Source organism: Sapajus apella, unplaced genomic scaffold (genome assembly GCF_009761245.1).
Source record: "Sapajus apella isolate SASKATOON/1434 unplaced genomic scaffold, GSC_monkey_1.0 scaffold13, whole genome shotgun sequence".
Lineage (NCBI taxonomy): Eukaryota > Metazoa > Chordata > Mammalia > Primates > Cebidae > Sapajus > Sapajus apella.
Genome location: NW_022436953.1, coordinates 7583373 through 7600697, shown reverse-complemented (window position 1 = coordinate 7600697; position 17325 = coordinate 7583373). Strand labels below are relative to the sequence as shown.

At 37.1% G+C, this 17325-nt stretch overlaps 1 protein-coding gene across 2 annotated transcripts in view; it reads right to left on the bottom strand.

Annotated features, from left to right (window-relative positions):
• Positions 1–359: 359 nt before the first annotated feature.
• Positions 360–17325, bottom strand: part of SLK (STE20 like kinase) — a 57120-nt gene continuing 40154 nt past the window's right edge. For both annotated transcript variants that reach the window (XM_032281530.1, XM_032281531.1), the window contains 6 exons: positions 11323–11452; positions 10716–10840; positions 9717–9905; positions 9067–9192; positions 7964–8077; positions 360–3956 (listed from right to left, as the gene is read on the bottom strand). In XM_032281530.1, the coding sequence (XP_032137421.1) occupies positions 3810–3956; positions 7964–8077; positions 9067–9192; positions 9717–9905; positions 10716–10840; positions 11323–11452 (831 nt within the window). In that variant the 3' untranslated portion in view covers positions 360–3809. The remainder of the gene's footprint in view (positions 3957–7963; positions 8078–9066; positions 9193–9716; positions 9906–10715; positions 10841–11322; positions 11453–17325) is intronic.

Here is a 17325-nt window from a genome sequence, read left to right as displayed (position 1 = left end):
GCCAAAGTGAGGTCATATGATTTGCAAAATACTTATTGAGAAAAATCATCCATCCCAAGGGGGGAAAGAAATTTAAAACATACACATATAAACATAGACTGACAGAAATAGTTTAAGCACCTCCCAAAGGAGGGGTTTGCATGCTGAATGACACCTTCCAGCAAGGTACCGCTAAAAACTAGATTTGTGAGTGTGTGCTGTGGACTACAGACAGCTAGGAATAAATACTAAGTCCGGAAGGGTCAGAAGACCTGGAGGACTGCAAGTTTTACAATATAACTAGGACCAACAACTGCAAAGTGTTCTCAGGCAGGACACTCCAGTTTCAAAGATTCTCAATAAAAGACTGCTTCCCAAAATTGATTAAGAAATAACTTTATTTTTCATGTGTCAATCCCATGATTGAAAAGACATGTTGCTCCCAAGTAGACAAGAGGCATATCTCAAACAAAATTTCTGAAAATTTAGCTTATGAACTCATTACACTGCAAACCAGAGGAGGAACACAAAAAGCAGCAGCCAACATTTAAACCTGGCAAACACTCTACGCCAAGATTAGTAGCAGGAATGTTAAAGCTTTATCAAAACCATGTCAGCAACAGAACAGCAACCGTATAGCCATTAACTGTTGTGCTTTCAACTTAAGAAAAGCATTTAAAGTATCACCCCATTTCTTATAAAAATCATTTCTCAGAAAAGAATTGTTCACGAAAAGACTATTAGAACTGGAACGCTCTTTTTTCACTTCAGTTCTAGATTTTCTTTAATTAACAATATCTCTAGTTAATACTTGGACAGAATTTGGCTTCTCAGAAGAGTCTTTGTCATTTAAGCACAGTGTGGAATGGGAAAAGTGTGTAGTTACAAGGAAGAGTACAAAAAATAGTCACTCCTGAAGCTCGCTGATGCTCAAGAAATCAGAGACCCTTCATTAAAGTGGGTCTCATATGCCTGAGAGCTTTGTGCTTGAGGAAATATGACTTAGAGGTAGCTCTGGTTCTGGTTTATATTTAATTACAATTTGCGGTATACTGTCACAAGAGAGTTCTAATATTTTCAGCAAAGTAAAAGCACTCAACATTTTTTCTCTACCCACCCTATAGCTTCCCCACAGACAAAGGTACGAAAAAGCTTAATGTGACTCCACAGAGAATAGCAGCTAATTCAACAATTCACACCCTATGGTTGTTGACAGAAGGAAAGTTGGCCAGATGCCCCAAACTCTAGGAGCCGGATCTGCCGAAGTGTGCAGGTCTGGTGTGTTCACAACACTCAGGGAAAAGAGGGGAGGTGACTGATGAGGGTGCGTTTCATGGCATATTCTGCCACAGTAACAAAACAACCAAATCAGGAGGAGATTTGACTGTACTACTTGATTTCAAAGAAGTCTGTGCCCCTCGCCCACTCCCCACCTACACTTCATGCAAGAAAGATAGATCACTATCATCTGTTTGAATACAGGACCTCACAAGAGGTGGGCTGGTCTGAGTACAAACAGCATATTTTAGAACAAAACACTTTATGAAAGGATTTATAAAACTTTAAGTATTAAAATGAGTGCTTTACCTCTACATACGTATCACTGTACATTCCTGCACCCACACGAACATGGTCATATTTGAAAGCAAACTCAAGCATGAACACTGAATCCAAAAGGCAGTTTTAAGGGAGATCCAAGAGTTGCTACCACCTTACCCCAGCATCAGCCATTCCACTCTCAGCCTCTCTCCTTGAGTCAATACTCTGAATGTCAAGTTGAAAGGAACAGAAAGAATCAAATATTCAGATCAAATTAATAGGCACCACAAACTATTTAGCACAAAGGGTATCAATTAAATGATATTGGAAAAAAAAAGTCTACTGCCTGAAGTATTCATTTTTTAAAAGTCAATAAACTGAAAATTTCAAAGGAGAGAGTGGTATGAAAACCTTCCTCCCCAATCCCTCTTCAAATAAATCATTAAATACACTGGGCAACATTATACTGTTATTTTTATCATAACAATATAAACAATTTTTATCATCATCCTGAATATTACTTTATAAAGACATATATTTTAAAAGGCTTTCAAAACATTTTTCAACCCAGCATTTGAGAATAAAGCATTAAGTTTTGTATACAGTAACACATTCATGTGATGTGTATGAATTTACAACCATACATAATATGTATACATGTATATATATTTATGTAAAAAACTAACTTGGCCAGAAGTTAAGGCTACCTACAAAGCTGTCCAATTATGCTTGTCAAAACAATTACAAAATTAAAATCGCACATGCATTTTTAAATCATCTAAACCACTGACAAAATAAGGTTCGGCATCCAAAGTTTTCAAATTAACTGCAAGAAAGTGCTACAGACAATTACATTTTCTAAATATGAATCAGTGATACCACAAAGTTACATTTAAATTTTTCACCAGCCTCAAAAGTAATATAACTAAAAACAAGCTTTCACAATTTGGTACCTAGCACTCTTAAGAGCAAATAGGTTGAAAATGGCAGGCAGCAAGCATCATTTACAAATGTGCTGTCTCACACAGCAAAGTCCAGTTTATAATACTGTCCGACCTGACACGTGGTTGAAATTCTAAGCCTCATAAGGGACTAGGAGTGAACATTTTATTAATAATTATACACATCAGCAACCACATGATAAAGGCTTCCGGCTTTTCCCACTCAAATCAAAGCGAATGATTTAAACATGAAACAAAATAAAACCAAGATGTAAGTAGCCTCATTTCAAGATAAGGAAAAGTAATTTCTGACATTTGCCTAAATATAAAAAAAAAAGTATTCTGAACAAATGCCTCTTTTAAGATTAAGTTCAGAAGATATATTTATAACTCAGAGCCTGCAGGCCTGTAACAGTTTTAAACAATTTGCTAAGATGGAGAGAAATCACTTAACCAGCTTAAGTATTATTTTAGAAAATAAACAGAGACGGCTAAATCTGTATTCCTTAAATTTCATGAGTTTTACATTTCCAATTTGCAATCTAAAAGCTACCTCTTTTTTTTCATCTTTCCAAACGTTGTACATGTATTTTAGGATGAAAATTTCTATCAAATGGCAAGAGAAGCAAAAATTCCAAAACAATAATGTTTAATTCTAAGGATGTTTTTGTCCCTGGTGACCAAAAAGAAAATCCTACTTAGGACTTGACTGAAATTTAGTGTTTTAGGCACTATCTTAAGAAAATTAGCACCCTCAATTATTAGCTTATGCCTTAAAGAGGTAATTCATTTTGACAAATCACTGAAATAATTTTTCTCTTTTAAAAGAGGTTGATCCTAAAGATAAAATATATTCATTTACTGAGTCAATAGCATATTTTGAGCAAATCATAGCTTTTTTATGAGAGCTGATCCACCAAAAGAAAATTATCCCAACTCCCTACAGTAGAGCTTCAACTACAGATTTAGGCATCACTGAGAAGTTAGATTAGGTAAAAAGAATTTATTAATACTTAGTGATGTAACAGTTTTTCTTAAATAACTTTAAACATTATTTCTCCAACAGTTTTCAGGTAGCAGAGTCTAAAGAACATAACTTTTAAGATTAATATACAAAGCCGCTTTAGGGAATTACTGCAAGATGCTACTTTGGCAACACGGCCTAGCATCTGTCTTAGTTCGTTTTCCCTTCATCTTTGCTTTCAAAAAACAAACCCAAAAAAGAAAAGCGCCTAGAAGGTGAGGCAGGTGATTGTCTTCGTGAGCTATCTGATACAGACTGTGGCAGAAGATGAGGAGAATAGAACAACATACTGAAAAAGCCAAACCCAAGCACAGAAGCTTCCATTGTTATGATCCGGTGGAATGCAAGCTAGGAATGGGATAAAATTTGGAAATCCGGCTCTGTGTTGATGGGTTAAGGCATTCAGACTCCCCAGTCATTTTAAAGAACACTTCCTGTTCCTGTAGTTTCCTGGCAAACTCTTCTTCCAGTGTCTTAAAAACAAAGGGAAAGAGAAATTGTTATGTGCTAGTGTTACATATAGAACTTATGCTGACAGCCAACATAAAACTACTTGTCCAAAACACTTTCTTTGTGTATTGTAACAAGAAGAAATGCTTACTCAATTTTATAAGATCATAAGCTTTCCACAGCCCTATACGCAAGTCCAGCTTGGCCATATAAATGGACAACTTGGGTCCACTATTTACCTTCTCTATATTAGAGAACCACTTAATTCTTCTGCTGTAAAAACAGGGACAATTTGCTATGTGAAGACTAAATGTGATAATGATGTACTTACACATACTATGCACTCCAATCGATGGTACCTATTATTAACTATTATGTTTCTCCCACATGGCACTTACCCCTGACGACTTGTTATCAGGATGCGCCTGTTTTTTCTTTCACACTAGACTATAATATAAGCTACTTAAAGGTACAATCTAAACCAGAATCATTTTTACCCCCATAATACAGAGCAAAAAATAAGTTCTTGAGAAATATCAGAGGCACTGTTGTGATGTGAATATCTGTGCCCCCTAAACCCACATAAAAACCTAATCCCTAATGTGAGGGTACTATTGATAGAAGGTGAGGCCTCTGAGAGGTGACGAGGGTGGAGCCCTCCAAATGGGATTAGTGCCTTTATGAGGGGCTAAAGAGAGTTCTTGCACCAGGCGAGGACACAGTGAGAAGTAGGCAGTCTGTAGCCCAAATGGTGGCCCTTACCAGAGCCTGCCTGTGTTGGCACCCTGGTCTCAGACTCCCCAGCCTCAGTTTATGGCATTTTGTTACAGGTATTAATGGCTTTGTGGACAACTGATTCAGGGATAAGTGGTGCTGTAGAGGTACAAAGAACAGGAAAAGAAGGAAGGATATAGGAGGGGTTCTCAGAAGAGGTGAAACATGAGCTTTGTGTTGAAGGAAAGATAAGAATTTGATAGTTAGGATGGGGGAGGCAGGCCAGACAGACGGAGACAAAACATGGCACAAAGGCAGGAAGCCGAAGAGCTGGTGTGAGGAGTAGTGATTATACCCAAGGCTGGAACGTGGACTAGGAACAAAGTGGCTAGCGGGAGAGGAAGCTAGAAAGGGTGACTGTGACCAGGTGTGGCACTATGAAGGCTTCACAGTCAAACTAAGGCATTCATTTACATTTTGCTCTGATGGAACGAGATTTATCAACATCACTGTGACAGTGTCAGAGATGTTCTTGAGGATAAATCCTCTGGTGACGGCAGGCAAGTGGGAAGAAAGGAAAGGGAACTGGAAACTAAAAGGCGCATTACAACATTCCTGAACAATGTAAGCAAGCAGGATAGCAGTGAGAAAGAAAGGAGACACGTTATGAAGAGGCCAAATTAGTTGGCATCTGACTGAATGTTGGGTGTAACAGAAATGAAAAATAATTTGGTTCCTAGCATAGATGTCAATTAAGAAAGCAGGAACGTAGAAAAGAACATCTGACGGAGTGGGACCGCAGTGAGCGGGGAAAGGTGAGAGGAAGAGGAAGGAACAGGATGCTGAGTTTGAATTTATGTCCACTGAGTTTATAGTCTTCAGTCAACAACGAACAGGTATGTAGTCATCTGTACAATGTGCCAGGAACTGTTCTAGAAGCTGGGTATATGTCAATAAATGAAGCAATCATGGCGCTGCTTTAAAGGAGTTTATATTCTCACAAGAGGAGACAATAAACAAATGTGCCTGGTGGCGATGAATTGTTATAAAGAAAAACAAAGAAAGGAGAGCAGGTACAGAATGTCTGGGGTTGCGTATAGGTGCTACTGATATACAGTGACCAAAAAAAAGAACCGCCAGGCGGAGATGAAATGAGTAGGAACAGAACACCCAGATGGAAAATGGGCGCTTAGTGCTCAAACTAACAATAAAAACAAGAAACAATCATAGCAATAGCAACCATTCACTGAACCATGACTATAGCTGAGGCACTGGACCACTGCTATATGAACAACACCAGTTAGGTAGGTGGTATCATTCTTATTTTACAAATTAGGAAAACTAGGCCTAGAAATGAGAAGTGACAAAATTAATCAGTAAGTGTCAGTGCTGAGATCTGAACCCACATCCGTATGATTCTACAATTCGTGCTCTATATAACTGCTACCATTTAAGTTTTGAAGTTGTCCATACGCAATAGTTGAAGGCATGACTAGCAATAAAATCATCAAGTAAAGTAAAGACTGTTCTTTATTAAAAGTCAAAACTGAGAAATGTCTACATTTCAGGAGACACAAGGTGATAAAAAGCAGATAGATGTGTCAGAAAACCCAGGTGAGAAGGGAATTTTAAGAAACAAGACTGTTAGTGAGATGAGTTAGGTAAGGCCATAGGATTTGATTATCAGCAACTCACTTGTGACCACTGTCAACAAGTTCAACAGAGGTGTCTGGGGCAGATGCTAGGCTGCAAGGAGTTAAAGGAGATTTTTCACTGTTTATCATTTGTACCTTTTGAATTCTAAACTATGTGAATGTATTGCCTATTCAAAATATTTGACAATAAATAAAATTTAAATTAAAAAGCCACACTATGAGCTGGGCATGGTGGCTCACACCTGTAATCCCAGCACTTTGGGAGGCTGAGGCAGGTGGATCACCTAAGGTTAGGCATTCAAGACCAGCCTGGCCAACATGGCGAAATCCCATCTCTACTGAAAATACAAAACTTAGCCAGGTGTGGTGGTGGCGATGGTGTCTGTAATCCCAGCTACTTGGGAGGCTGAGGCAGAAGAATCACTTGAACCTGGGAGGCGGAGGTTGCAGTGAGCTGAGATTGCACCACTGCACTCTAGCTGAAGCGACAGAATGAGACTCTGTCTTAAAAAAAAAACCAGGGCCGGGCGCGGTGGCTCAAGCCTGTAATCCCAGCACTTTGGGAGGCCGAGGAGGGTGGATCACAAGGTCAAGAGATCGAGACCATCCTGGTCAACATGGTGAAACCCTGTCTCTACTAAAACTACAAAAAATTAGCTGGGCATGGTGGCGCGTGCCTGTAATCCCAGCGACTCAGGAGGCTGGGGCAGGAGAATTGCCTGAACCCAGGAGGTGGAGGTTGCGGTGAGCCGAGATTGCGCCATTGCACTCCAGCCTGGGTAACAAGAGCGAAACTCCGTCTCAAAAAAAAAAAAAAACCAACGCACTATGAACTCATTTAGTAATTTCCCTTCCTTTGGTACATAGTTACATATATATTTCTTTGATTGATTGGATGGATGGAAGAAAGGAATGGCAGAAATGTATAGTAGGCAGGAAGTTCCCCCAAAACATAAAGGTTTAAGTTTAAGGGTAGCAAAGGGTCAGAGACCATATAGTGACAGCAAAGACCAGGTGAAATGGTTAGCCAGCAAGACCAGGTGAATAGGGAGTCAAGTACAAACAAGGGGGGCGGGGGAGATATCATCCCTATTTTACCAGATTTCAAGTTTACAGAGAATACCAGGGCCTTTTAATGTGGCTCCAGTTGGCCTGTTCAGATTCAGCTGTCATGGCTTCCTTCCCTCCTTTTCTTCCTCCCTAATGCCTACACACCGGCACACCCCCCCTTATACTCCAGTGACAGAGAATGATCTGCAATTCTCTGTATGACTCTTTTTCACTCATTCTCTTCTCTCTACTCAAATTGTTCCATTCCACTCCAATCAGCCCATCCTCCCAGTAAGCTCTTACTCCTCCTTCAAGACTCACTTGGCTTGCAAGGCATCTCCTCTTGGAAGACCTTCTCTGACGTAATCACCCAGGCAGATTGAAGCTCTCCTCCTCCTCCTCCTCTGCTTATACATTCTGTTCCTTTCCTCTGTATCTTATACTTCAGAGCAATGACCCTACCAATTCATAACTGCTTGTCACTAGATTCTAAAGCTTTTGTCTTTTCATCTCTCTGTTTCCTGCCCCTGTCACTGTACCTGACACATAGCAGGTAAGGAGCCAATGGATGGATGAGTACACATATACCATTTTAAAGCTTTTAAAATTACCTTTTTCCTAGGTCTCAATTTCTCTCTCCACTCCTTTAATTCTTGGCTATGTTCCTCATCTAACTCCTTCAGTTTCTGAGTCTCATGCTCAACCAACAAGTGGCATTTTTCATTCTGAAAATAAAGTTGGGATTTAAAAAAAATTCAGATCAACTAAGCAATTTTTCACAAATACAATTACCTTCCAAAATAATAAATTACTCATCAAATATCATGCTATTACTGAGATTCAAGTTTTCCTCTATAAAAATCAAGGGCCACTAAGGAAATGAATCACAGCTTCATTTTTACAAGTTTAGAAGCTAGATCTATTACATACCATACAAAAAGAACTTAAAAAGAACAAGTTTGAACTTCTGTTTTTCCTTTCTGGGATGATTTGCTCATAAAAGTGACAATACAGAAGGGAGCCTGCATACATTTTACCCATGAGTACAGAATGTGGGATCCGGTACTAAAGGGCGGGCCTAACAGATCTACTGTTCTAATAGATCTATTGGCCTATTTGCCAATCTATTAGGATCTGTTCTACTCTAGTAAATTAAGCAAATGTATAGATGCCCACATTTATACAATACTCTGAAATCTTAAACATTTTAGATGGGCTGTATACTCTATGTAAGGTCCTAAATCAGCCATCAAGTAACTTTTAAATTTCTTAGGAAAAAAATTCCCATAAACTTATCATTTATTTCAAAAATCTAGAAGAAAATAAATTATTTTCCTCTAAATGGAAAAGAAACTTTAAATTCAGAATCTGACAAAGAAAGTCAGAATATAACAAAACTGTCTACATCATTTTGAAACTCTCCATATCTTCTTGTAAAATATACTAAAAACCATAATACTGTTTTTGAAAGACTCAATTTCTTAGGTTACAATTTAACTTCATGTTTACATTAATCATGGTTATATATAATCTACACAAGTGCCTATGACACTAAACTGATCTTCATTTGGATCTATACAAAAAACAGAATCTTTCAACCCCAGCATGCTCGTAAGTAAGGTGCCGTTGACTTTGGGTAGCTACTGTTCTCTCAAAACCAGCCACGCGTGCTGCCAAATCCTAGGAGCTTTGCTGTGGGGCTTCTGTATCTCACCTGCAGCTGATGCAGTTCGCGGACGTTGGCTTCACACTGCAACTGAAGATCCCGCATTTGATTCTCATGTTTTTGATGCTGAGCCATTCTCTCATTTTTCTGCCTCTTTTCTTCTTGTGCAGCAAACTATAAATAAGAAAAAAAGATAAATTATAGTTAAGAAGCATGTGATTTCTATATATTCTGAAGATATGAAGGAACTTAACAAAACAAGCACAGTAAACTGAAGCTACAAGTAATAATATGCTGTGACTCAAACCTGGAGTCCACATCACAGCTTCAGGGGGAGTGGGAACTCCTGATTAAAACCTTGATCCTCCTATCTGCTTAGTGATCTGAGTTAATTTGTGTGTGTGACCGTGACTGCAGAAGTGTCATGGTGAGGTCATATGTCTTGACTTGAAAAGTTGCCCAAGTCATGTCATTCCCTGGGTTGGTCTTAGGATCAGTCTAGCCCAGGAGTTGACCACCATCTAGGGGAAGACTAATTGGTATGTGCCGTATATCTAGCCCCAGCCTGCAGAGTTAAAGTGAATATCAAGAAGCCTAAGGTGGCTCTAAATGTTTAGAAAGAAAGGAATCAGTGGCACTTCTAAAGGTCATTCAAAACTTAAAAATCTAAAAGAGTAGAGAATAATTTGCATATTTACCTGTTTAATTTTATCACGGTCCTGATCCGGTGTGGCTGTTGAGTTAATTCTCAAACTTTTCTTAAACATGGCCATTCGAGTCTTGGCTTCACTGCGTTGAATCTTGGGCAGTCTTGCTCTTTCCTGAGTCTGTCTGTTTTTCAATTCTTCAATAAGTCGTTGATTGTAACGCTGCATTTGCTCTGTTTCCTAATAGAGTTTTACATAGAATCCAGTGATACAGAAGAAGTAGTCAGTACCCATATGCATATTCAAATATGTCATTTTGTTGTTGTTTCCTATAATTACTCCCTCCCTTGTTGCAGTGACCAGCAAAATACTAGGCAAAAAATAACTTATAAGAAGTTAGGTCAGGTCTGGTGGCTCACACCTGTTAATTCCAGCAGTTTGGGAGGCTGACACAGGAGGATCACTTGAGCCTAGAAGTTTGAGACCACCCTGTGCAACATAGTTAGACCCTGTCTCTACAAAAAAATTTTTTTTTAATTAGCAGGGCATAGTGGTCCATGAATGTACTTGGGAGGCTGAGGTAGGAGATCCCTTGAACCCAGGAGTTTGAGGTTAAGTGAGTGCTGATTGAGTGCCACTGCAGTCCAGCCCAGGTGACAGAGCAAGACTCTGCCTCAAAAGAATAAGAGAAGAAAGTTATTAGTGAAGAGTCTTATATTGAACTCTTTTGATAAGTACAAGGAGTCCATACTTTAAGACATCTGAACCACAAATGGAGCCAAAATAGCTACCTTTGAGAGCCAAGATGAAGATAACAATGTGTAAAACGTTTTTATGCATTGAAATTAGTTATTTCCTCATAATTTGTAGAAAAGAAGTTTGCAGTCATGATCAAAATACAATTACTCCAAACTTCATCCAAGAAATTGTAGGATAAAAGGCAGAAAGGAAATCTAAAATTCATTATCTAAGAAATGAAAGCTTCAAAACTAAATAGGTTTGCAAACTTTAAAACAAACAAAAAAATGAAGAAATTTTCCTTTCATTAACCTTCTCATGGCGCTTAAGCAGCTGATGTCTTTGCATGAAATATTGATCCTTAAGTTGCTGTTTAAGCAGCTGGTGTTTTTCTTGTAAGTGTCGTTCTTCAAGCTCCCAAATTGCAGCTTCTCGAGCTAGAAGACAGCAGTTTTCAAAATGTCACTTTCCTCTTTTTTACTAATGTACTTTGCTATTCATTTTAATATTTACATAAAAGTATTCTAAATACACTAACATACTGACATTCTGAGCTGTAAGTGAAATTTTAACCAGTGCAAGACATTATCTATTACCTCTTTTCATTCTGTTCTAATGTCGTATAAACAGAGAATGTCCTACCATGAACACCAAAATTCTATATAAGCTTTCTTAATTAAAAAAAAAAAAAAAACTAATCTAATTTGTTAGGGGAAATAAGTACTTTAAATGCCATTCCAACATGCAGCCATTAGGTATACTAACAACTATATGGCACAATGAGTACACAAAATTCTTCAGATATATTTCTAGCATCATTTGGGCAAGATGAAATTTTAAGAGTTATATGTTTATGTTCACTTCTACTGTCATAAAGGGATTCTACATTTGCAGTATTTCTTATTTTTAAAAAAGTTACCTCTCATGAGCTGTTGCTTGTTATTCAGGCACTCTCTCTCAATGTTAGCTAACTCTGCCTTCTGCTGCTGGATGATCTTTTTCAGAGCGCCATCTAATTCTTGCTGTTGTTTCTGAACAAACTCTTGTTCCTATTAGACACAGTTAATCATCAGTTAATAAGTATCTAATGAACTAAACATCCATTTATCTACATGACTGTATATATTAGTGGTTAATAAGATTTCCAAACCATGTTTGCAAAGTTAGCTGAATTTTGAAATCACCAAAATTATATAGCACAAACGTAATTATATTAGTCACCCAATTCAGCCCAAGAAAAAACCATTAGAATACATAATATTCTGAACTCACTACTAAGAATAATACATACAGAATAAGCATATAGTCCACTCATAATTAAAGTGCCCTATACACTAGCATCTTTGAGAAAACAATACATCTGCAGCTTCTAAAACTGATTACTCACTCCACTACGGTGTGACTAAAACAAGGATAAATAAGAAATGCCCTTTACTTGCTGGGCAAGGTGGCTTATGCCTGTAATCCCAGCACTTTGGGAGGCCAACACAGTGGGGGGGGCATGGGGGGAGGAGGAGGGTTCTCTTTAGGTCAGGAGTTCAAGACCAGCCTGACCAACATGGCAAAACCCTGTCTCTACTAAAAATACAAAATTAGCCAGGCATGGTAGCGCATGCCTGTAATCCCAGCACTTTGGGAGGCCGAGGCGGGTGGATCACAAGGTCAAGAGATCGAGACCATCCTGGTCAACACGGTGAAACCCCGTCTCTACTAAAAATACAAAAAATTAGCTGGGCATGGTGGCGCGTGCCTGTAATCCCAGCTACTCAGGAGGCTGAGGCAGGAGAATTGCCTGAACCTAGGAGGTGGAGGTTGCGGTGAGCCGAGATTGCGCCATTGCACTCCAGCCTGGGTAACAAGAGTGAAACTCTGTCTCAAAAAAAAATAAATAAATAAAATAAAAAAAGAAAGAAAAAAGAAATGCCCTGTAGGAAGAAAGGCAATTAAGAGCTAATAGGTAAAACAGATACCAGAGTGTGGGGAACTAAAGAGGAAGAATTTTAGGAGATAAATTTTAGGAAGAAATACCATGGCTATCTTAACAGAAGAAGATAGTTTATGTATCTACAGTACGTGCCTAAAAAGAATAATAGTGTGAGGACTTAATGAGAAATAATACATTGCTAGAGAAATGTAAACTGGGGATAGGAAATTGAGTTACATACTATAAATCTATCAAGAAAATTTGTGTAATCACAGAATTCTACAAACATGTTTGGGATTCACTAATTCATTCAACAAACATTTATTGAGTACATACTATCTGCCCAAATACCAAATTTCTACTTTAGAAAAACATCCTTCAATTATTGTTTAAAAAAAAAAAAGGAAATGTTAAAGTGACTTATAGTCTTTCTGCTAGAATCATACATTTACAGAAGAAAAGGAATAATATCCAAATTGAAGAAACGTAAAGTTGGATCTCTCCATCCCTCTCTTGGCGGTTATGGCAGGTGGTGATTAGCTCAAGGACTATTCAATCAATTTTTGTGTGGATTTAGAATTTAGAATTGAAGCAGAACTTCACTTGTAATCCCCTCTCTTGCACATCCTCGAGAAGATCAAAACCTAAGATGCATTTGGAACTACTCTAGAGGCCTTATAGTCTGACGAGGTCTAGATCACTGCCAGGCAGCTCTTCAATGCACAGAGTCTCACTCTGCTCCTCAGGATGGCTGCCTTGCTACCATCCTGAATCTCTGGAGGTGATACAGTTTGTGCCTGAGAGTGAACTAATTTGGTGTCATAAATGTTGCTGTCTCATCTGCATCATCATTTGCATTTTAGCATAAATACATATATAGTAGCAGAAAGAAAAGACTAATGAATGCCTCTATAAAATACAATTACCAACTTGGCTATAGTCAGTCACCTGTAAAATTTTATCATTAAAGCAGTATCATTGAAAAAATTTTCAATGAATATTTAAATTCCACTATCTAGAATAAGGACTTTTGAATTTTACTTAAAGAGATGGGAAATCTTCAAGCCTATCTTTTAAGTAGTTACAGAAAGTTGCTCAACCTTTTCTTTTTCCTACCAACTATTTGCAATAAAAATTAAAGTTTCTCTAATTTCAATTGTAAAATTTCTATATACAAACTTGTTCAATAAACAATGTAACCTGCAAAAATTTCAAAGGGTTTTCTTTTGTTCAACATTTTTATCATTGCTTTACATACAGGATTTAAAAAAAAATCTGTGTAGACAGAAACAATGGGTCTAAATTAACTAGCATAAATATAAATCTTACATTTAAGGCACAAAAAAGTAAAAAATGCAAAAGTGAAGGATAGGGTGAATAAATATGGGAAAATGAAAAAGGTAAATATAAGCCAGTGCCACTAAAACAGTAAATGTAATTTCTCATCTATGCAATTTTTGTTCATATTACTGTACTTATGTCTAAATTAAATGAGTTCAATTCAAAGAAAACCTTTATTAAGCACTTAGTAAATCCTGAGCACTATACTACTTAGAAGGTTACTAAAATTAATGAAAGATAGTTCTGCCTTCAAGGAGCTTCAGTCAATTGGTCCCAAGTATCAACAGCCTCAGTCTCAGACCACATAAAGAGTAGTGGATACCTTCCCTTAGTATCACATTTTTAAAAGTTCAAAAGTAAACCACAGAAAACTCAAAGCTGGGAATAAAGGGTTCAGAAACCAGAAACCGTGCCTCACAAAGACTGGCTGACAGAACTAGAGAAGTGTTCCTTAAAGCAGCTAACTCATAAGAGGTAAAGAAGCGCTATGACTGTTCTATATACTGAATTAGGCAGTACTAGCACTGTGTGGCTCCAGAAGATAAGATAGGGATCAACAGGTAAAAGTCAAGATAGGCAGATATAAGTCCAACGTATACAAGCCCTAACAATTAGAGTTAGCGAAAAACCCCAGCTGCCTTACAGAGCTATGGATATGAATAATTAAACAGAATCTAGATGACTATGTAGTCAGATACTATTTAAAGGATTTTTTATATTAAAGCTAAAAATTATCTGAAAAGGTCCCTTACACACTAAATCAATGTATTTCATTACCTCAAAACAAAACGTTGTTATTACACATTCACTAAATTTCCTAACTTCAAAAGCCAAACACAGTTAACATTCACAATGGAATTTATAATTAGAAATTACTTTCAGATACAAAAAGAGCGCTCACATTTCAAAAAGATTACACAAACTACATTCACCTTAAAAAATAACAGATGAACTTAATCACTTTGATTAACAAATAAAAGACAACAACAAAAGAACCCAAACTATTAAGGCCAAAAATCATTTTTAAAAATAAAGACATAAATTGTAAAATGAGTGCCCTTAAAAGTACAAGTTTTAAATTCAGATAATCAATTTTATCATATTAATCAGATAACTGTAAACATTAAAAATACAACTTAGGGCTCTAGAAACTGTAAGAAAGGGTTATGACATATTGGGCTATTTGTATAGGATTTAATCATTTTAAATAAAAAGAAAGGTTAAAAATGGTAATGATCAGAAAAGTGATTGTAATTCATAATTTCTCCCTCTCCTTTTAAAAATCAATGTTTTGCTTACTCTCTTAGAAAACTGTAAAAAAAGTCAAACAGCTGCCAATAATAAAAAACAAGTTTAATTTCAGGAGAGGAAAAAGGAGGGGTTGAAATCAAGCTGTATTCTATCTACTCCTGTTGTATATATCAAACACCACAAACAAAAATTATAGTGTTAAATGAGCTAGTTATTCCCCTATGAAAACTGCAAGAAAGAATACAGCTTGGAATTTCAAACTTAACTTAAAGCTATAATAAAGAGAATAGCAACTCACTATTCTTCATTGACTACTTGAATCAATGGAAAATAGAGTTAAATGGAATGAAAATCACTACTTTTAACATGGCTTTTCTGACCATATCCATAATTAAAACATCTACACAAACATATATGCAATCAAAATGGCACTTCACACAAACAAATGTAATCACAGCATTCAATTTCTCACATGTGCAAAGCTTGTACTATTGAAAGGATATTTTATTTTTCTGAAAAATATGGAAATCTCAAATTAGAATTTGTGGTGGGGCAGACAGAAAAAAGAACACTGTTAAAAGTGCTCTAGTTCCAGCTCTACCCTTAATCTCTTATGTGACTTGAGGCAGATAGCAGTCTTCTGTGCCTCAATTTCTTCATCTGTAAAATGCTTATTCAATTCTATCCCTATATTAGGGTGGTGGCAGTGAGATTCAAATGTGAAAACTCTGAAGAATACTGTACTCTAAAGTCAGGTTATTACTATTATTGTCATTACAAACATTATCATCTATCAATCATCCAGATTTTGGCAAATGAAGCCAGCAATGAAAAGGCACATGTGAGTCAAAGAAAAGGCAGGTAAAACAGGAGAAGCCATCCTCCCACTGGCACATGGGACTTACGTCCTGCATTTGGGCGTTGAAGACAGCACAAGATGACAACTGAAAAGACTGAATCATGACCTGAGCAACACCCTGTGGATCAGAATAGAATGCACCTCCCAGGTAAGAATATATCTGAATGACTTTTTGTAAACGGAAAGAATAATTATACAAATGTGAGTTTCTTGAGGCTGGAACAAGTCACTTAACAGAGGAACCTCCTTCTCATGTGTAAAATGAAGGATTTGAACTAGATCAGTGGTTTCTAAACTGTAGTGTGTTGCTGTTGTTTTTTAAACTAGTAGAACCCCCTTTTTAAAACTCAACCCAAAAAATCCCAGTTTACAAAACACAGCAAGAGTGGTGGGCTGCTTTAGTTGACGCAGAAGCAGGGGCTTACAGCCCAGACCTCTTGCCTTCTTAGGGACTCCCAAAGTTGCTTCTTCCAAACTCAAAAGTTCCTGTGCATATAGTTTGAAAACCACTGGACTTAAATGATCAGATATCTTCTAGCTCCAAAACTGTATGACCATTACTTACTAATTCTCAAAAAAAAGTCTGAAATAGGCTGTAAAGTTATAAAGCTTTTGTACCTTTACTTAAAGCAGTAGATAAAAATACTTTTAAAATTCGTTACATTACTAAATTTCTCATTAGGTTTACTGAAGGAATTTATGATTACTTTCAGCTCTACTCAGAAAATACAGGCCAGTTCCCAAAATTATATGAAAAATCACCAACAAAGTCTTATTAAAACATACGATTGCCTAATTCATTCAACACTAATTCTCAGTTTCAACTTTAGAATTTGATATATGGCCTTTGGATTTAATAAAACTCTATATTCCCTTACAAGGCAAAAACCATATTGTTCTACTCTGGTTTGAAATCCAAATTAACCAAAAGTACATGTGTGGCCAGCAAGAACTTCCTCTTTACTTGTTAACAAGACATGGCCAAGAACCGCTGGGTCAGGCTGATGAGAGTTTAAGTTGCAGCACAGAGTAGGTAGCTTAAATATGAGAGGCAGCATGATGCAGTGAATCAGTGTGTGAAACATGTACCCAAACTTATCCGGATGAGAATCCTGGCTCTACCACTACCCAAGTGACCCTGAGAGGGTCACTCAACCTTCCTGTGCTTTAGTTCCCTCAACTCTAAAATAAGGATAATAAGACTACCTCAAGAGTAATTAACTCAGGTTAAATAAGCTTATGCGCATAAAGCATTCAGAACAATGCCTGACATGCAGTAAACACCGTGTCTGCTATTAACCACCTTAAACTAGGAATCCCCACATTAGGCCAAGACAAAATGTTTCAATGGCTCATAGCAAGCAAAAAACAAAAGCAAACTAAATTTATTCAGACAAGCTAGTTTTATTTAAGTTTTAAATTCTAATATTATATTTTCCTTATTTTTATTTTCCTCATGTTAAAAATATTCTCTCCTTTGAAATGATGGTAACAAGTAAATAGCAGTTTTAAAATATCTTTACTTAGCAAAATTAAAAAAAAAATTT